Genomic DNA, 22,697 nt, shown 5'->3' with positions numbered 1-22,697 from the left:
TGGTATCACTATCTCAGTTCTCCGGTTTACGAGTCCAGTGATTTGGAGGCAGTGTTGTGACACAAGTTATAAACCTAATGATTTGTGCCACATTATTATGGGATAAAAGCTGTAGCATGAATTTTTTTAATTAAAAAAAATATGTGAAATCTATGGTCTCTTTTGATCCTAGATCAGATTGTTTTGTTGAGTTCATTTGCTAACAGCAGCATCAATGTACATGACAGGTATTCCCTGCATTCATAACAAGCTAATTGTGCTTCTTTGTCAATGCCTAGCTAAACCTTAGTTATTGACCCTGTTTAGAAATTGGTGAATGGAATGAAATTTTGCAGATGCTAATGTATTTTACTTGCTGATTAGATCTTCTGTATCTCATCTAGCTGTACACTCAAGTAATGAATTCCATATGTTTATTGAATGCAGCACTATTAACTTGTAGCCTGAATGTAATTTATTGTATGTGAGCTACTTTGAGATGCTTCTGAAAGATTTGATAAGATGCTATGTAAGTGTAGGTTTTTTTTCATTAATAGCATTACCTGAAAACATCAAAAAAGTAATGTTGAAAGCACATTTCTGAAGCAATATTGGAGTTGCTGATGATAGGTTAGATAGAAGGCTTACTTTTGAATCTCTGCTCAAGGGAGATAGTTCAATACAATACATTGCACCAATAGTGAAGAGCGTTCACTATGCTAGCAAACAATAATTTGCCCTTCCAAAATGTTTATGAGAAGAAGCTCTTAAAGCAGAATAATGTTATTATGTAAATGCGTTTAGATTGCAGTTGTAATATGTGCCAGGTTTCTACATAGGAATAGGCCATTCAGCCCTTTGAGTCTGCTCTGCCATTCAATAAGATCACGGCTGATCTAGTTGTGATCTCAGTTTCACTTTCCTGTCTACCCCCCCTAACCCTTGACTCCCTTGTCTATCGAAAATCTGTCTAACTCTGCCTTGAATAAATTAAACGATCCAGCATACACTGCTTCCTGAGGAAGAGAATTCCACGTTGTAACAACTCCCATGAAAAATGTTCATCTCTGTCTTAAAAGAAATACCTCTTATTCTTGAACTGTGTCCCCTAGTTCTAGTCTTCCCCACAACTGGAAACACCCTCCTGGTATCTAGCCCATCAAGTCCCCTGAGGATCTTATACGTTTCAATAAGACCACCTCTCATTCTTAGAACTCTGATACTTAATACTTGAATACTGTGCTTCATATTTGTACTTATTTGTAAAGAAGCGGAGTACTTCTCTGTAAAATCTAATTCAGGTTAACGCCTGGCATTCCTAAGTAATTGTAGTGTAATGTAAGACTAAATTAATTACTCCAAAGAAGGCAATTATTAATCTTCAACAAGACCAGAGAATTCTTCATACCTTATCATTTATTTTGTTCTCATGCATTTCACAGTGGGAAAGAAAGCCATGGCGCAGATATTAGAGATTTAAATGTATTTTGGATGGTGATAAAACCAATATTAAATAAAAGGACCCTGAAAGTGCAATGCAATAATTGTTGCCTTGGGCATGCTAAAAGCTGGTAGAGACAGAGTGCAAATCCCAACCCCTATCTCAGACCAAGGATGAAAATGGAGAAATTATGGTTTTGAGAACTTGAAGTGGTGTTTTGCTTCCAAGTAAATATTTATGCATTTTTTTTGTATGTCTTTTCTGGTACATATATGTCTCATAAAAACACTGTTACTCAGAAAATGCGCTGTCTCTGGATGTCTGTCAGAGTGATGCTGTTACATAATAACATAAGAAATTGGAGCAGAAGCAGACCGTTTGGCCGCTTGAGCCTGCTCCACCATTCATTAAGATCATGGCTAATCTGATTGTGGCCAAACACCACTTTCCTGTCTGCCCTCTCCCTCGTATATCAAAAATCTGTTTAACTCAACCTTGCTACATTTTAAACTACAGGGTGAACTCCTGTGAAAAGCTGTGTGTGAGACAGTTTGTTGCATGATTGCAACATGGTGAAAACAGTGTGAAAAATATTAGAAAAGCCTTGTTGAGAGGGATCCTGTTCTTATTTGAGGATCTAGGGAGACCAGTATCAGACTTTCAATGTTGCTAAGCAAAGAGCCCTTGAGACTGTGATTAAATGTGCCAAAGCCAATTGTGGGCATCATATGCCTGGTACGAAAATAGAGACCACCAAAACTGGCCTCCTCAAAATTAATAATTATCAGAGATGGTTCTCTTTCTGTTGTTCAACATAAAACATGGTCCTTAAAGCTCACAGAACTGTAAATTTAGTTAAAAACAAAAAAACTGCGGAATGGGAAATCCAAAACACAAACAAAAACAGAATTACCTGGAAAAACTCAGCAGGTCTGGCAGCATCGGCGGAGAAGAAAAGAGTTGACGTTTCGAGTCCTCATGACCCTTCGACAGAACGTTCTGTCGAACGGTCATGAGGACTCGAAACGTCAACTCTTTTCTTCTCCGCCGATGCTGCCAGACCTGCTGAGTTTTTCCAGGTAATTCTGTTTTTGTTTTTGTTTTGTAAATTTAGTTACTATTCTTGAGCTTCCCCCAAAACAATGAGAGATCTTAGAAACTTGACAAGTGAGATAGCAATTGGGTGTGGTAGGGAAAGCAAGCACTTCTGATAAGCAGTGCTTCTAAAATGATTTTTAATAACGTATTTTAAGTCGCATCCTTTATTAATGTTACCTAATCGTATAAGTTGTAAGGTTCTGTTCAATGGGAAATGTTTTTTTTCTCGTTCATTCATGAGGGAGTGTGCTATGAGTGACAAATAATTTATTTATAATGCAGATTCAAGGTCAACCAATACTAAACTGATGAAGGATATTGACATAATTGATCTGCAAAGACATTTAAAAGAAAAATGTCAGGTGGAACTCTTGACAAAAGAGGCACCGGTGTAGTGTGTCAGCACATTGTTGTTTCAACTCAGGGCTTGGATCCAGCTCCAATGAATGGTTTCCCTCCTGTCCACAGCATAAAATTATTCCCAATTGCTACAACAGTGTTCACTGGTCAACTTGGTTCCATTGGTACATCATTTAGTCCGCAAGTTGGACCCTGAGCTTCTGCTTAACTGTAATTTTAATTCTTTACTTGCTCTCATGCTGACCTCTCTGTCCTTGGCCACCTGCAGCATTCCAGTGAAACTGAACGCAAGCTCGAGGAACTGTCTTTTTTGATTAGGCACTTTACAGCCTTCTGAACTCAACACTGAGCTCAACAATTTCAGATCCTAACGTCTGCTTTCATCTTGTTTCCCTTTTCTTTGCAGGTTTTGATTTTATTGCCTTATTTTTCACTTTCCTTGCTTTCAAGTTGTAGATGTTCATCACTCTGCCATTCATGCCTCATCTGAACAAACTTTGTTTCTTTACTTGTCTCATTGTCACTCCATTTGGCCTTGCATCATCAACCCTTTTTTATCATTTAATCTCTCCTGTTTTCCACCCTATCACAGACCTACCCTTCTGTTAATTTTCCATTCCTCCCCCTTTCATTTCCTTAAAACCTATTAGATTTTTAACTTTTCCCAATTCTGCTGAAAGCTAATTGACCTGGAAGGTTAACTCCATTTCTCGCTACAGAGATGCTGGGCATTTCCAGCATTTCCTGTTTTTATTTAATGTTTCCAGCATCTGTACTACTTTGTTTTTGGGAAAATGTTCTATTGTGCAGCATTAACATTTCTCAGCAGTACTCATTTCACCAATTTATCTAGAGAGAGGTTCAACTTTTGTTTACTTTTTAGTGAAAGAGGGAGTTTGCAAAAAATAATTAATGTGACACAGAGTCACATTAATTGGGAATTAATGTTAAACTGATTACCTGTCATAAGTTAGAAAATGTTTCTGGTAAACATTAGTTATTTAAGAGGATTTGAGTGTTCCCATCATTGAATTGTGATAAGATACTAATCTGTAAAATGACATAATTACCATTCATTTGGGTCCAATTTTCACTTATTTTGCTAACCATTATAAAAAATTAAATTGTAATTAATTTGGAGCTGTTAAAACCATTTTGTCCTTGAGAAAAGATTTAATTTTGTTTCCCTGAAGAAATCTTCTGAAATGAATAATTATTCAAAATTTCAGCCTGACTAATGAAAAAAGATTTTCTACTGCTACCTTGTTAAAAATGTAGTTACCGTATTTTTCATCTCCACATTAGAACTTGGTTTCATTTTATTTGAATTATTGTTGCCTGAATATATTCATTTATCTACGAACCTGAATAACTTTGGTTTTAAGAAATAAAAAGTAAATAAATACAGCATATTCATTTTTCCTCAGTGCTATAGTGTAAGTAAACTGTACCTTATAATAGGAAACTTATGAATTGCTGAAGCAAAAGTTAAGAATTTTCCACTATTCCTCTGAAGCATCCCCTATTTTAATTAGTCCATAGCTGGTGGCCATGCCTTCAGCAGCCTAGGCCCCAAGATCTGGAATTCCCTTCCTAAACCTCTCCGTCTCTATACCTTGCTTTGTATGTCCTAACATCTCCTTATATGGCTTGGAGTCATATTCTGTCTTAAAATGCCTCTGTGAAGTGCCTTCGGATGTTTTATTATGGTAAATGCACTCTATAAATGCTAGTTGTTGTTGGTGTTGATGTTTGTCACCTATTGTGATCTATGTTTTTCTTTAATTCATTCTTAGGATGTGGGCATTGCTGGCTAGGCCAGCATTTATTGCCCATCCCTAACTGCCCTTGAAAAAGGTGGTGATGAGTTGCCTTCTTAAACTGCTGCCGTATATGTGATGTAGATACATCCACAGTGCTGTTGGGGAGGGAGTTCCAGGATTTTGACTCTGACAGTAAAAGAATGGCGATATATTTCCAAGTCAGGATTGTGTGTGACTTGGAGGGGAACTTCCAGGTGATGAAGTTCCCACGTGTCTGCTGCTCTTGTCCTTCTAGATGATAGTGGTCGCGGGTTTGGAAGGTACTGCCTAAGGAGCCTTGGTGAGTTCCTCATGCAGTGCATTATGTAGATGATACACACTGTTGCCACTGTGCATCAGTGGTGGAGGGAGTGAATGTTTGTGGATGGGGTGCCAATCAAGTGGGCTGCTTTATTCTGGATGATGTCAAGCTTCTTGAGTGTTGTTGGAGCTGCACTCATCCAGGCAAGTGGAGAGTATTCCATCACATTCCTGACTTCTGCCTTGTAGATGGGCTTTAGGGAGTTAGGAGGTGAATTTCACCATGTATACCAACATATAATAAGTGTTCTTTTGTCTTCCTTATCATCCAATTGAAAAGTCTTGGCATCACAAGTTGGTTTTATCTTGCGTTTGGAAAAGCTCATGAACCATGGCAGGCCTGATTCACACAGTTGGCAGTGTCTGTCAGTTGATAGCTTTACAATTTACAGAATTTATAGAAGATAAATGTTTCTTTGATGTAATCAGAAGCCTTTATGGATCAGCAACTCGAGCATTTCTTCAGGCACTTATGCAATTATTCCCCTTCTGTTGAAATGTAACCCCAGCGTTTCAAGTCTCTCCACATCAATGCATTTAAGGAGAAGTTCGATAAGTACATAATGGAGAAAGGAATAGCACTATATATGATGGGATTAGATAAAGTAGGGCGGAAGAAGACTTGTGTTGAGATTAAACACCGCATTGACCAATTGGGCGTTATGGTTTGTTTTTGGACTTTATATTCTATGTAATATATTTGAAAAGAAAATTACAGAGCTATGGGCAAAGGGCAGAGTCGGACAAATTGGATTGCTCTTTCAAAGAGCTGGCACAGGTACAATGTACTGAATGGCCACCTCCTGTGTTGTATGGTTTTGTGAAAAGCTGTTCAATGGGCAAAAAGTTGGAAAGCTTGAACAGAGAAATAAGGCAAAAAGATGAAACCCCTTTAAAGTAAGGAAATGATAAAAGCTAAATGTTGAATGAAGCAAGACTTGCTAAAATAAATTATAGGTTCCTACTTCTAATTGATTACTCTGAATGTCAGTGGATAAATTTTTCTTTCATTACTTCTTGATTCTAATGTAACTGCAGCTATCTACTCTTATCAACCCGCAACACTAAACTGTATAAGCTTTACAGGGATGATTACTTCTGCAGTAAGTAAAACCACCTTGAATTTCATTGCTTTTCTAGATTGTTAGATGTATTTCACATGTTACTGAGATCAACAATTTAAGGCTAATTAGTTCAGTGTTCTTCAGTATTAGTGATCTCTCAACAGTGACCCTTTTGTCCAACAATAAGTCATTTTAAATTCTACACCCCATGTGAGGTGCCTGGGTGTCTTTGATTATTCAGTAGCTGATTTGGATGGGACAATTTACAGTATCATGGAGTAAAGCTAAGTATCACATGTAAGTTTTTTATGATGTGAAAATTTCATGCTCTTCTTTAGCATGAATTTCTAGAAGAAAATTAATAAGTACAAAACATTAAAAGCAAATAGTTTGCACTAGTTTCTTTCTCTATCATCCCATCTATGCTGGGCCAGTATGTTCCAGATGCCCTGACTATTCTCTATGAAGAGGGTCAACAGTGAGAATATTTTGATCCTTATGTAGCTAGAATTCCTAGTAAAGAAATTGTACTTAAATTTATATGAAAAGATATTCAGTGCAGCTTGCGTGACCAATGTGCTGGAAGCAGTCTTCATGTACTAACAGTGATTTCAATTCATATTTGTGCTCATCTAAAGTGAGGGACAACACAAGAGAATGGAACACTTCTAATTCGAGCACCCAGTGTCAAAAAATATTCCTAGATCAAGTATAACATTGTACAGTGTCTATTGGCCCCACAGTCTCAATCAATGAATTGCAATGTGTCAGCCAATGAATTGGAGGCAGATTGAGACTTACAGCAAGTCTTAGAAGAAACTGTGTTTTACAGCAAAGCAAACAAAGTTGATTTACAAAGTGAATTTGAAGATAGTCCCTACAAACTGCAACAAACAGAATCCATGCCCTAGCTCCTCCCAATAAACGCAGGGCGATTTTTCCAGCAAAAATGCACTGAGCAGAGAATAGTAACATAATATAAATTGTATGTGTAAAATCAATCCCAGTCACTAGAATATTTATACTAATCCTGGCATGATTTATGGGGAATTACCCAATCATCTCTATTCTGATCAGGAATAGTGGTACCACTATATTCTACTAACATTGTTAGATACCGAATAAATCTCTGCCAAAATAACCTGGCTCAGCCTCAATTTCAAATGCACAATTCCTAATGAATCAGTGTGACATGTTTCTATTTACCACACCAGCCATCTTGTGGCATATATCAGTGAAACTTTCAGTTAGAGGCACTTTTAATGCTGTGACTATTAAATGAATACACTTCCTAACATTACTGTGGTTTTTTTAAAAAAAATCGTGTAGGCATTAGAAATTTCATTTACACAGGGAAGAATAGTTGATTAAAAATATATTTCTAAAAGCATTTTAAGCAATTGTTGGGAAGCCGGTGACAAGATTGCATGAAGTGACAAGTTTATGCAGGTGGTAGCCGCTTAAGAATCCTTAATAGAAAAAAATGACCCCAAAAGTGTGAAATAAATTGTGGCAGAATGTCAATTTGCGCAAACAGGAGTGGGATACAGTTGTTAATGTAACATTAAAATCCATGCATCTGTGCGCCTTTGATTTCATGTTGTCACATTTTTGTCACTTCTTTTGTGTCTACATTTTATAAATTCCTTCATTCAGATTTATAATGGGAACCACATAGTGAAACTTGACACTGGGATGGTGCATTGTCTTAATTAGAATTCCGGATCTATTGACCATAGCTTCTAAACAGCTCTGCTCTGTGTGGTTCCCTACATCCTTAGGATGTAGAGAATTATTGATGTATTATTAATTTTTTTGTTTTAATGTTCTTTTGATAAAAGTGTTAATTATTCATTCAAAAAGCACTTGCATCAATAACTTGAAATATTTACACAGTGAAAAAATAGAATTAACAAAATTTTCAGAATGCTCAGAATATATTGACACTTAAGGCATAATGGAGTAAGTATCATATATGTTGCAAGCTATTGTATGTTTGAAACTATTTCCTCTATCCGTGGTACAAAACTTAAAATATAAACATGTATCTAATTTGTTCTTCATTAAGGATTTTCTTTGAATAATTTAAATAAAGGAAACATATATTGGATTTGCATATTCACAAATTGTCTGTCAAAAATGGAAAATTAAATTTCTAAGACACATGGTTATCAATAACAACAACTTACAATAATAATGGCGCTTTATGCACTCACACTACATGACAATCCAGTACAGTAATGTGCCTTAGAACTCATCAAGATGAGAGCAGCTAGTTTTGCCTTGAACAGGTTCAAGTTATCACTTTACTGCATAGAATTACATAGAATGCATAACACAGAAATAGGCCACTTGACCCAAATGGCCCACACCAGTGTTTACACAAAGCCACCACCTATTCCTCCTCATCCCACTCTATCACAGAATTACAGCATTGCAGCACAGAAGGAGGCCATTTGCCTTGTTGTGTCTGTCCCGGCTTTCCGAATGAGCATTTCACCAAGTGCCTTTCCTGCCTTCTCCCATAACCCTGCACATTCTTCCTTCTCAGATAATCCCAATTCCCTCTTGAATGCATCAATTGAACCTGTCCCCACCTGCCTCAGTGCTGCATATTCCAGATCTTAACCATTTGCTGTGTGAAAAAGTTTCTCCTCAAGTTTCCATAGCTTTTTTTGCAAATTACCTTAAACCTGTGTCCTCTCATATTTGATTCTGCCACCAATGGGTGCAGCTTTTCCCTATCTATTCTGTCCAGACCTCTATCAAAACCTCTAAGGAAAATTGTCCAAACTTCCCCAGTCTATCTGTGTAATTGAAGTTCCTCATCCCTGGGACCATTGTCATGAATCTTTTCTGCACACGCTGTAATGCTATCGGCATATCCTTCTCTTCCTTTCTACTCTGCGTGTTTGTCCAGCTTCCTGTTAAATACATCTCTGCTATTTGCCTCAACTACTCCCATGTGAGAATGGGTTTCACATTCTAACTACTCTTTAGATAAAGAAGTTTCTACTAAATTTCCTACTAGATTTATTACTGACTATCTTATTTTTATGGTCCCTAGTTTTTTTATACATTTACACATGAAACAAAAGGGCAAAAGAAGAAAAGAGACTGACTTGATATTGCATGATCACCAAATGTTCAAAGCACTCTATAGTCAATGAAATAATTTTGAAGTAAATCACTGTTGTAATGTAGAAAAAGCAGCAGCTAATTTGCATACAGCAAAAGAAGGGTGTAAAATGCTGATTTATCCTTGAAAGTGATGTCATGTGGATGTTTTTCTGCACCATAACAATTCTGTGATTCAAACGGCCATTTTCTCACATGGTTTGAGTTTGTGTTCATTTAATCCATATGCTTTGACAGATGTGATGTCATTTAAAATTGCCTGATAATAAAGGACATCTGCTAGTTTGGGCTAATCAGCACTTCATTTTTTTGTGTTTTGAAATATTGGGCTGGGCTCATTAAGCATGCATAATGAGACTTGGCTGAGAGCCCAGACTTTGTTGAAACAGGTGCACACAGGGGAAAGCATTGCTTGATTGACAGCTTTTTTTCTTAGATCTATTTTGTCAATGGCTCAAAATTTATTTATACAAGATAAAGAAATGTCAAGTGCTTACGGTTTATGCTATTGGTACTTTAAATGTCTGGTTGATTGACACTTTTATAAGATTATAGAAACAGTTTTTTTAAAGTAAGTTATGAATGGGTGCTTTTTAAAGCTTTGTCACACATGCCATTGTTGCTACCGCGGTGCTTCCCAAACGTTTTCCCACTGTGACCCCGTTTTAATGCTTTTAAATTATTGTGATCCCTGAGTGAAGGGGATGTGGGATGCAGTTTGATGGCTCTGAACTTGGCGCACATTGATCCCCAGCAACCAGGAGATAATTTCTCCGCCCTCTCCACGATATCAAAGCTTGCCAGCTCCTTCCTGTTTGCCAACTCTTCCAGTAGCCGCCTCCCTGTTGCCACAGCTCGCAACATACCTCCCACTCACTGACTGTGCTTCCCAACTCTCCACTTGCCACTTCTGTTCCAGCTGATCACATGATAACCAGCCAGACTCTTGCCGCAGAGCAGGCCAAGGATGTGTAATTCTATTAAAGTGGCCCATTACAACAGTTCATTAGGCTGCCCCATGGTTGCTATTACAGTCTCAGACCTTGTGACTGCAAAATCATGTCCTGCAAACCCGCTGGGAAATCACGACCCACAGTTTGGAAGCACTGTACTATAGGGTTCCTTGGTTCTGTACAGTGTATACTGGGTAAATAGGCATGGAAGTGCAATGAGTTGGCATGGAAGATATGAAGGACTATAGGGGATGGGTGGGGGAGCATGGATTGGCATAGAGGGTTTGAGGGACCATTGGGGGTGCGTGGCACAGGGGATAGGTTTGGATGGAGGGTATGGCGGCCATTGGTGGTGGGTGGGAGGCATGGGTTGGCATGAGATGGCATGGGTGGGGGGGTGTGAGAGATGAGAGCTAGAGGGGCTAATGTTGAAACAAGCAACTGAGATGAAGACCTAGAGAACTGAGTTGAGCCCACCTCGGCACTCGGCAGCTCCTGAGGCCTCCTCCGAACTGTTTCCAGGGCCGGTGAACAGGTGTCCAGCCTGCAGCTGCCCCTCGTTCCCCCGCCTTCCAAAAATTGAAAATGCTGCCTTTCAAGGCACTTTTACCCAAGGCAGGTGCACCGAGCCGGGAAATTTCCTGTCTCCCACGACCCACCTCTAACCTGAAAATCCAGCCTATTATTCAAGTTTCTACTAAGTACTATCAGAGTAGTCATATTTGACACTTTCTAGAAGGTACAGTGCAGACGATAAATATTGCGATTCTTTAAAATGCTGTTGTGTCCATAGAAACTGTAACCAGACTAAATTGTTTCAGTGGCCTTGCGTTTATGCACTTTTTTAATACAGTAATCTGATTAATCCTAATAGACTGGAGTAAAATATATCTTAATATCCTTTTGTTAGCACCATATTGAGTTTAGGTAATGATTACATATTCTTTATGATCACTCCTGCATTTCAGATGTTATCTGAACCCCTCATGATGTTATTGTTGTGCACCCACTGTTCTCCATAAAGGCCAGCAGAACCAATTCAATTAGATTATAACGTAACAGCTCACTTACAGATATCAGCTACTTGCAATTATTTTTGTTTCTTGGACTTCAGAATAGACTTTTTCAAACCTTAAATTGATTCACCCCAGATATGTAAGACTGTCCACCTTCTTGGCTATGACCATAATGTAACTAAGCATGTTATTATTTCATATTCAGAGATGCGCAAACAAGTGAACAGTGCAGAGTTGAAGAATCAACGATTGAAGGAAGTATTCCAGAAGAAGATTCAGGAATTCCGAGCTGTCTGCTACACCCTGACAGGTTACAAGATAGACGTCACTACAGAGAACCAATACAGGCTGTCATCAATGTATGCGGAACACCAGGATGACTACCTAATGTTCAAGGTAAGAGCACAATGAAGGAGGGTGAACACAACTTTGGTAGAAATGTTTACATTTGAGAGAATGGTATTTATTGCTCATAATCAGCAGACTTATTTCCAGCTGAGTTTAATCATGCTTACTTCCAGTACTGGATTTAATTTCTAACCAGGATTCTTTGTTTAAGGTTCTCTCTGTATTGATTTTAACTGCTCTGTGACATTCAGTGACATGTTGTAGCACCATGAGATAGCTGCATGTATTTTGATTAGTTATAATCCCAAGCTTGCACTTCATTCTAATGCAGCATTCATGGTCCTGAAGAGTTTCATAGATTCTTGGCTGGATAGCTCTATGAGATAACTTCAAACAATCATCAGTCATTCCCCACAGAGTAACTCAAGACATTAACCGTTTTATTATTGATTATAGTAAATGGTAATATTGCCAGTCTTGTAATGCTTCCATTTGTGGATAGAATCAAGGGACATATGTCCAAGCAATGTTAGTGCTTGATATCTTGGTATCCATGGTAGCCTAATGGTTACTGATGTTAAGCCTTGAATGCTGGAGCACATGGATTAGAATTACTAATATTAAGAAAAGAGTTTTTTTTTTTAAGTGCAGAGATGAGTTAGAAGAGTTAAACACTGAAGCAGAGTCCCACATCAGGAAGAAAAAAAATCCCAATTGCCATGAGTACAGCTCACAGGAATTGAATGAGGAATAGCATTGGGTCAACGAGGAAGACCATGACCATGCATTCTGTCGTATTGCCAAAGGAAGGTGGTTTAAAGGAACAATGTCCCTCTGAAATGAAAGTAGTAAAATCAAGAAGCAAGTGGTTAGGATCTGTAATGCACTGCCCGAGAATGTGGTGATGACAGGTTCAATCAAGGTATTCAAGAGGGAATTGGAATATTTTCTGAAAACAAAGTATGTGCAGGACGATGTGGAGAAGGCAAGGGATTTGCATTAGGTGAACTGCTCCTTCAGAGAGCTGGCACAGTTATGACAGGCTGAATGGCTGATTTCTGTGCTGTAACCATTCTGTGAAGTGAGAAAATAATGACTGTATTTAAATCTTACAAGTTCCCTTGCTGGACTGCTTACTTTGTTTGTAGATCACTGGCCACTACACATCCTCTTCTAACTGAACATCTGTGATAGGCTTGTATGTACATTTTCTTCATGAATTTCTGAAATTGGCTGATGGAATTACAATTGAACTGGGAAAAGAATTAAGCTCTATTTTCCTCCCTCCAGTAGATCGGAGTGATGGGACTTAATTTAGCAGGGCAACCAAGAACTGATCAAACTGACGTCAGATCTTCCAGTCAGTGGCGATGCTGAGGATATCCCCCAGTTGCAAAGAAAATCAAGTAGTTTCTTTTTTGCGTCCTTGCACATCAATGATGCTTCAGCGCACCCATCTACGGGGAGCACTAGCGAAGAGGAACAACGTAGCCCCCTTTTTACAACTTCAGTTGCCATATTCAGATGTGTGTTTAAAGATCTTAAAGGGTTTTAGTGGAGTGAGTGAAGGGTCAGTTGGGTGATGGGTTGAGTTCCGCTCCTAATCACTGAGTTACACCAGAGATTACACTGTGTAACAACTCCAGGGTGAGAATCTGGGTACATTGCGCATATCTAGCCCAAGTTCTATTTGTGGAGGGTACTGGGCAGCGCAAACCAGCCCACTGGATGTTTAAACTTCCTGGGCAATCCCCATGCATATGCACAGGTCAGTTCTTCCAACGGGTCCCACAGCACAACAGCAGCAAGAAGTCGCAACAATCAGGGCTGTTGGCTTTGGGAGATCCGGCCCAGTGTATAGAGTTGGGTGATTATCTGTACAGCAATAATCTACTAAGCAGTCAATACATTCAGAAAGGGAAGATTGTGCCTGACCAACCTCCTTAGACATTTTGAGCAAGTGATTTCCTATGTGGATTATAGAAAACCTTATAGCATGGTGTATCCCTACTTCAAAAAAAAAGTGACAAAGTGCTACAAAAGACTGTTGATTGCGTTCAAAGTTGCCAGGATTAAGGGTAAATCCTGAAGAATAGAAAGCAAAATAGTTAAAATAAAAAGACAGTTAATTTGAGGAGGCAACTCGGGAAATACAAAATTACTTGGGAAAAAAATATAAGTGGACAGAACATAGCAGATGAAATTTATTCTGTTTAAGTGTAAAGCACTGCACGAAGGAAGAAAAAATTGATAATGCATACTCCATGAATGTTGTCAAAAAAAATAAGAATACGAACAATCACATTTCTTCACTGTGCTACTGGAACTACGCCGACTGCTTAAAGCTGATACCAGGATTTTCATTCCCCTTTCATACTTCAGTATGTGTAGAATAACAGGCAAGAACCTACATTTCACCATACCATGAATATAGAATTGAGACTCCAATGCACTGTGCCAGCAAAAATTACAAATAAATTACACTTGGACTTGGTTGTCCCATGCTTAACTAAACAAATATTGTAATTGAACTCTTGAGAACAATGTAGTCAACTCAGAAGTGCCATACATGGCAGATGTGCATCCTTTTCTCTCAATCTTGTCAAACTAATAGGTTTTTCACTCCTGCTTCTCTTCAAAATTTTCAAGTTCTTTTACTCCACTGTGAAATTTGTAACTTGGTGAGTAGCAGACCAATTATTGCACCTCAGTCAGAAGGAGCATCTCTGTTGGGAAACATTTAATGAGCTCACCAACCAACTTAAATCCAGTTTCTTTTAGTGCTCTGCTAATTAGTTTACACTGTTAAAGAGTTTTGTGTTTTTATCCACACTTGGTCGTTCTGACAACTTTTCTTTCTGTAGTCTAACGGAGTGAATCCTGTAATAAACGCATGTTTAGCTCTGTGTGCTTTTGAATGTTTGCACAGGATTATAATGAATTCTGTAATTGCACAGATGACTTCTCAAGCTGTGATAGGAATGATGTCATTGTGCCTCAGCTCCTGCCTAACCTTTTCTTTCTGAAAGATTCTTCAGTGTAACTGAAAAACCATTGAAAATTGTTGTCAAATGAAGTGAAGCTAACACTATTGTTTGATCAGATTTTTGCATAACCTCAAATACTGCAGAACAATACTTTCAGTAGTGTTCAAGCAGAACATTGGCGTAGTTTTGCACTCAGCTTATCACCTAATGCAAAGGAATCACTGAGAGTGTGCCATAAATATCAGATATTCACTAATAAATTCAATAAGGAACTCAGGAGAATCATCTTAACCAGAGCGTGGTTAGAATTTGGAACTAGCTACATCATAGGCTAGTTGAAGCAAATAATATAGATGCATTTTGCAGGAAGTTAGATAAACATGTGAGAGAGAAAGGCTATGCTGACAGGTTCAGATGAAGTGGGGAGAGAGAGCCTTGTGCTGTAGATTCTATGCAATTCTGTCCTTTGGATCAACTAAGTTTAAAAAGGTGTAGCATGGAAAGCTAAATGCACCATAGATTCTCACAAATGTGGGCTACAAATGTGCACTTGGATATAGGCTATCCACTTCAACAGTGTAAACAGCTGTGCTTGAACTCTCATCAGAAATGGCCCTTAATTGAGTTTGTAAAACCCCTCCTTCAGTTCTATATAGCACCCCATCATCAGGAAACTTTACTGCAACAGCAATTAAACTTCTCTGCAGCAGCATTTGAGACACCAAGGAATGGGCCTTGCCATGACTGTAGCCCGTTGTAAAGAAATGAGGTTGCCCCATTCTGGAGCTTCAGAAAAGAAAGCCTTGCATTTATATCGCATCTTTCATGACCACCAGACATCCCAAAGCACTTTACTGCCAATGAAGTACTTTTGAAGTGCAGTCACTTGTAAGAAATGTGGCATCTGATTTAGCAGAGCAAACTAAAATCAATTGCTTATCTATCTTTCACTTCAATGCACTTAGACTATTCGCCTCAACTATTTCATCTGGTACCATGTTCCACATTGTAACCACTCTCTGGGGAAAGAAGTTTCACTGAATTCCTCATAGAGTGTTGCTGTGCATGCAGTGACTGCTGTTTGTGTAAACAGCAGCAATAACTACACATTAGGAAATGTTTTATTGCACATGAAGCACTTGGGATGTGATGTAACTGATATGGCACCAAATAATTGCACAAAGAGGATTTTCCCCTTGTCGGGAGGGCCTGGGAATGGCCATGAGACTGACTGCCGCCCGTGATTGGGCTCCGACCGTGACTTCACACTGGCTGGCCAACTAACGGCCAGCCAGCCTGAAAGGCGTGCTAAGAGCCTCAGCGCTGCTGGGTGGAGGCGGGAGGAGTGCAAGCGCTGAAGTGTGCACATGCACGGGGGAGTGCACACTGACAGCTTCCTGAAGGCACAGAACTGCCTCGGGGTGCTGAAGGATTTTAAAATGAAAAATAAACTTTTTACATATGATATAAGCAGGTCCCCACATGTGACTCAGTCACGTGAAGAGGGATATGTAAAAAAGATGTTAAAACATTTTTATTGTTTTTTCAGTAAGCATTGGAAACCTCATCCTGCCCGTGGATGAGGTTTTGTTAACAACGCAAAGGCCGCTTGGCTTATTCACCCGCCCACCAACCAAATGGTTGAGCGGGCAACGAAAATTGCAACTTGATTATTTAAGGGCTTTAATAGGCCTCTTAATTGACAGCGGGCGTGCTGCTGCCTCTTGCATGCGCCCGCCGACCGAATGTCACAAGAGTGCGTGATGGCGTCAGGCCACTATTTCACTCCCATTCAGGTCGGGTGCGCACCTGCCTGCGGGACAAAAAAATCCTGCCCCATGTTCTTTCTCACTGTCTTGACTGGAATGCTGCATTAATCTGGGTTATGACCCTTTGATGATATTAAAGAGCACTGTTGTGTAAGATCTCTACTGAGGAGGTGTGATGTATTACAAAACCTCAACAGTTGACTCCCGAAACAAAAAAATCTTCAGTGAGACAAAGGCAACAGCATTTTTCATGGTATGTTATTCATGTTCTTTTCTCCTGTGCTCCCATGTATCATGTAGCTAAGAAAATACTTTCCATTGCTAATCAAATATATTTCTCATCGCCTCCATTTCTGGCATTTTGCACTTTTCTGATTTTCATTTCTCTACCATTGCCTTCAGCTGCCTAGGCACTGAACTCTGATATTCCCTCCTATACCTTTCAGCTATCTAATTCTCATGCCTCATTTAAGATACACCTTAAAACCTACCTCTGTGGCCAAGATTTTTGTCACCATCCTAATATTTTCTTCTGTAGCTCAGTGTCAATTTTTGTCTGATTATGCCCCTATGAAATGTGTTGGAACATTTCACTATGTGGAAGTCACTTTTTAAATGCATGGTGTTATATAACCAGCAGTTAAGTAGAAATGTGAAAACAGGTGTGCGTGACTATTCCTTTCCTCCCTCATTGTAGGAAAGCATAGTTCTGCTCACTACCTCCCTAAAACTAGTTTTGACCAGGAATTGTCTGTCTGCACTGTTGACGCAATTTTCAATTTCTTTAGAAGACTTATTTTACAAAAAAAATGCTCATCAGTTTACAGTGTGGAGAACCACATGAACATTGAACAGGAGGAAGAGCACCAAATAAAAGGTTAGGAAGAAAGGCTTGGAACACATCATCGGAGAGCAGGGCTCTTGGTTTGTTACTTTTAAGAGATGTTAGCAGGTCAGAGAGAGGATCAGTAACCAAAACATGATCAGAAGGTGGGAGTAGGAATTTAGGAGTAAGCATGTGAATTTGGAGAAACAAGTTGTGTCTTACTGCAAGGCACAAGTTAGTGATACTGCAATCAATCATCCTCTCTTTGTCATATTTGTTGAAAATATAAATGTTCTAAAATGAACCGATGAAAATGAAATCATTGCAACTCATATAACAACACAGATCATAATATCACCATGGCATCACCCATATACTGATGTATTGTATGTACAATCTGACACATGCCTTTCCTAATAAATTATACCAGTGCGGCAGTTCATTTTGGTTTGGTTTTTATTTGCTGTTGAATAAATGTCTTTTTTCCTTTTTCTTTCCCTGAGCTATACTTTTACCAGGAAAGCTGTTCATAATCAGATTTTTTGCACAGATTCACTTCCTTCAGTGAAATGAGTGTTGTATGTGATCATTCCTTCTACATTTTATTCCTGCTTCTTTTATTATGTTACTTCTAAGGACATCAATTAGTTTGGTGACTCTAATCCTCAGTCCGCAAAATATAATGACTTCCCCTTGCTCCCACTTGAGTATCAACTGAAAAACATTCAGCTGAATTAGATTCATCTGTACAGAACTGAAGCTGCATCCAATTTAGTTTTAGTTTCAAAGAAAAAAACTGTTCTAAAAGATGCCTAAAAATAGCTCAATTCTGAAAGAATCTGATTCTCATGACAGTGTGCAGCAGCAAAAACTGTCATTTCCAGTTTACATCTACAGAGATGAGATGGAAGAATATAGGATATTTCTTCATCAATGGTTACCTTTAAAATAAAATACATTTGTTTCCATTAACAATGTGAAACCCGAGTGTCTTAGGATCATGGAAATTTGCTGCACAGGAGCAGTCTATTTTGACCCATCGGGTCTGTGTTTTATTTTACCATAATGAATCTCCAAGTCTAATCTCACTTATCAGCTTAATTCCCAAAAGCTGCAATATTCTTTTGCAATGTCTGAAAGGGTGGTGAGAAATATTAAATAATAACTTACAAAAGGGAATTGGATATGCACTTGAAAAGAAATGCAGGATCATGGGGAAAGAGGAGAGAAATGGAGTGGCACAGACATGATGGACCAAATGGTCTCCTTCTGTATTGTAAGATTCCATGATTCTTTTGTAAAGTGTGATTTATTTCAATATATCCCTTTTTAGAAGCATATGTATGTGTATTTATACATTTTCGCCATTTGGCAGAATTCTGACTTTGGGATCATGAAATTCCACTGTTTCAATTTTTTTCTAACCTCCGCCTCTGCAGAGGTATATTTGGAATATATTGCACTTTAAACATTTTAAAAAGAACACCTGTGACTCTGCACTTCCGAATGCAACAACAGAAAGGGGACAGACTTGCCATTGATTCTGGCAGAGGCGTGTGTGTGTGCGTGCGTGCTCGCAGTGTGCCTGCCTTTGACTGTCTTTACAATGTGTTGACTGTGGGCCTTATCAAACATGGTGCTTTGAACTTGCCATTGCTTTGCATCAATCTCATGCCATCTATCACAACAATCTCAAGCCAGTCATCTGCTTGCATCCACTATCCTACAGGACAAGTGGTGTCCGCAGATCAAGCATTCCCAATCCTGGTGATTTGCCCAGCAGTTATATTATGCCTGTAATGGACTCCTCTAGTTAATGAAGAACACTGGTCTCTTCACGTGAAGAGAGATTTAGAAATCCAAAGAGAAAGATTAAGGCATAAGAACACCATAGTGATGTTGTAAAGTCAAGCAGAATGGGACAGGAAGGGACAGAGAGTTTAATAAAAATTGTACATCAGCGAGTAAGGGCATTGCAGGGGATAGAAGTAAAAAATTGAAATTAAAGCTTCTTTATCTGAATGCACAAAGCATCTGCAATGAGATGGATGAACTAGTGGCACAAACATAGGTAAATGATTTAGATCTAATTGCCATTACAGAAACATAGTTACAAGGTGATCACGGTTGGGGAAATAAATATTACAGGGTACACAATATTTCTGAAAGACAGACAGAATGACAAAGGAGATGTGGTAGCCCTGATAGTAAAAGATGACATAAGAACATTAGTGCAAAAGGATCTGGCCTCAGAAGATCATGTTGTAGAATCGTTATGGTTGAAATTAGAAATAGCAAGAGTCAGAAAACACTGGTGGGAGTAGTTTATAGGCTCCCCTATCAGTAGTTATACCGGTTGGACAAAATAATGAACAAGAAATTATTGGAGCTTGTAACAAAGAAATGTAATAATTCTGGGAGACTTTAACCTTCATATAGACTGGTGCAATCACATTGGCAAGAGTGGTCTAGAAGGTGAATTTGTAGAATGTTTTTGTGACAGTTTCTTGGGGCAATACATTGTTGAACCAACTCGGGATAAATCTATCCTAGATCTAGCTATTATGCAATGGTTAATTAGTAATGTCAGAGCAAATGATCCACTGGGAAATAGTGATCATAATACCATTGAATTCCATGTTAAGTTTGAAAGTAAATATTCCAATCATAAACAAGAATCTTAAACTTTAACAAAGCCATTTACCTAGGTATGAGGGGAGAACTGGCTAAGGTTAATCGAGTAAATAGCCTGAAAGGTATGGCAGTAAATGAACAGTGGGAGACATTTAAAGAAACGATTCAAAATATTCAACAAAAATACATTCCATTGAAAGGGAAAAACTCAACAAGACCCATCCATGGCTCACTCAGAAAGTTAAGGATGGTATTGGATTGAAAGGAGAGGCTGACAATCTTGCAATAAAATAGTACCAACTCTGAGGATTGGGAGTGTTTGAGAAACCAGCAAAGGGCCACCAAAAAGTTGATTAAAAGGGGAAAAATAGGATATGACAATAAACTAGCAAGAAATATAAGAAAATATTCTAAGCTAAGAGCTTTTATAAATATATAAAAAGAAAACAAATAGTTAAAGTTTGTCCCTTAGAAGCAGAGACAGGAGAAATTATCATGGGGAATGAGGAAATGGCAGAGGCATTGAACACATATTTTGTGTCTGTCTTCACAATAGAAGACACAAGTTTTATACAAGAAATTGACAGTAACTTAGGGGCTAAGAAGAGTGAGGAAATATTAATATCAGCAGAGAAAAAGTATTGGAGAAGCTTAAGGACTAAAATCTGAAAAATCCCCAGGACCTGATGGCCTACACCTTAGGGTTCTAAAAGAGATCGCTGCAGAGTTAGTGGATGTGCAAGCTATGATTTTCCAAAATTCCTTAGATTCAAGGTCCCATTAAGTTTGAAGTTCACAAATGTTACGCCATTTTTCAAGAAAGGGTGAGGAGAGAAAACAGTGAATTACAAGCCAGTTACCCTAACATCAGTTGTTTGGAAAAAGCTGGAACCTATTAATAAGGGAGTCTTAACAATGCACATAGAAAAACAGAACTTCAGAAAATTGCTCTGAAGAAGAGTCATACAAACTCGAAACATTAACTCTGTTTCTCTCTCCTCAGATGCTGTTGAGATTTTCCAGAATTTTCTGTTTTTATTTCAGATTTCCAGCATCTGCACTATTTTGCTTTAATCAAAAAGAAAAGCGTTGTATAGTTAGAACAAGTGAACATGGCTTTACCAAGGGGAAATCCTGTTTGGCAAATTTATCAGAGTTTTTTTTGAGTATGTAACTAGTAGGGTAGATAAAGGGGAACCAGTAGATGTAGCATACCTGCATTTCCAGAAGGAGTATAATGCAGGGAAGTGTGGAGTTATTCACTTTGGTTATAAGAATAGAGAAACAGAATATTTTTTAAAAGGTGAGATAGTTGCACATGTTGATGCTCACAGAGACTTGGGTGTGCTCGTACAAGGAACGCAGTTAGTTAGCATGCAAATATAGCAAGCAATAAGGAAGGCAAATGGAATGTTGGCCTTTATTGCAATGTGATTGGAGTACAGGAATAAAAACATCTTGCTACAATTATACAGGATTTTGGAGAAATGACATCTGGAGTACTGTGTGTAGATTGGTCTCTACACTTAAGAAAGGATATTCTTGCATTGGATGCGGTGCAGCAAAGGTTCACTAAATGGGAAGAGAGGATTGTCTTATGATGAGAGGCTGAGTAAATTGGGTCCATGTTCTCTGGAGTTTAGAAGATCGAGAGGTGATCTCATTGAAACATACAAGATTCTGAAGGGGCTTGATAAGGTGGATGCTGAGAGATTGTTTCTACTGGTCAGAGAATCTAAAGCAAGGGGGCACAGTCACAGGATAAAGGGCTGATCATTTAGGACGGAGATGAGGAGAAATTACTTCACTCAAAGAGTTGTAAATCTTTGGAATTCTCTACCCCACAAAGTTGTAAATGCTCCATTGTTGAATACATTTAAGGCTGGGATGGACAGATTTTTGTCGTCTCAAGGAATTAAGGGATATGAGGAGTGGGCAGTGAAGTAGAATTGAAGCCCAGGATCAGCCATGATCATATTGAATGGCGGAGTAGGCTCAACGGGCCATGTGATCTACTCCTGCTCCAATAGCTTGTGTTACTCCGTGATCTTGTGTTACTCCATGTTCTGTAACGCTGCCACTCCCGGATCTGGCTCCATATTGTTCCACAAATATTTTTCCACTGTTGGCCCTGGTCCCGCCTATCCCCTGCCTTGATTGGTCGAGCCCATGTGGGAGGACGAGGTGGGTCTCTGTCTAGGCCTCTGTTTGGTCCTGAAACATGTCCTCACAGCCCATCCTATCCAATCGATTGCAGCTGACATTGATGAAGTTACATTGTTTCATAGTTTGCCATTGTGAGATTTGAACTTTTTGATCTTGGGGTTACAAACCCAGTACCATAACCACTTGGCTATTTAGGCCAAGCTAAAAGTTGCTCAGTCAATGTAACTCATTTGAGTACAAACCCATTTCCATCTGTTTCAGATGAAGTTACATTGTTTCATAGTTTGCCATTGTAAGATTTGAACTCTTGATACTCTTTTGAGTAAACCTGTTTCCATCTGTTTCAGATGAAGTTACATTGTTTCATAGTTTGCCATTGTGAGATTTGAACTCTTGATCTTGGGGTTACAAACCCACTACCATAACCACTTGGCTATTTAGGTCAAGCCTTCAGCTGACATTGATAGGGCACTCAATAGATTAGTTGCCTAATCATGCAGGTCAGTTCAATTTGAAGTGGGAGTCAGTTCGGTTGAAGGGTCATGAGGACTCGAAACGTCAACTCTTTTCTTCTCCACCAATGCTGCCAGACCTGCTGAGTTTTTCCAGGTAATTCTGTTTTTGTTTTGAAGTGGGAGTGGTTGGAGTGGAGCAACTGACCCAGGTGAAGAGGTACTGAGCCTGGAGGGACAGGACAAACCCAGCCCAGCCCTTATGCTGACAATGACATCAGTCAATGATCAGAAAACAACCAATCTGGAAACACAAAGCGAGGTCCAGTGGGGAGATTCGGCA

At 38.9% G+C, this 22,697-nt stretch overlaps 1 protein-coding gene across 2 annotated transcripts in view; it reads left to right on the top strand.

Moving 5' to 3' along the window:
- Nucleotides 1-22,697, top strand: part of mad1l1 (mitotic arrest deficient 1 like 1) — a 996,118-nt gene that overhangs the window by 646,375 nt on the left and 327,046 nt on the right. For both annotated transcript variants that reach the window (XM_041206006.1, XM_041206007.1), the window contains exon 17: nt 11,378-11,568. In XM_041206006.1, coding sequence (XP_041061940.1) covers nt 11,378-11,568 — 191 coding nt within the window. The remainder of the gene's footprint in view (nt 1-11,377; nt 11,569-22,697) is intronic.

This window comes from Carcharodon carcharias, chromosome 15 (genome assembly GCF_017639515.1).
Source record: "Carcharodon carcharias isolate sCarCar2 chromosome 15, sCarCar2.pri, whole genome shotgun sequence".
NCBI classification, from domain to species: domain Eukaryota; kingdom Metazoa; phylum Chordata; class Chondrichthyes; order Lamniformes; family Lamnidae; genus Carcharodon; species Carcharodon carcharias.
Note: the sequence above shows the minus strand (reverse complement) of the source record. Positions and strands in the feature narration are given on the sequence as shown.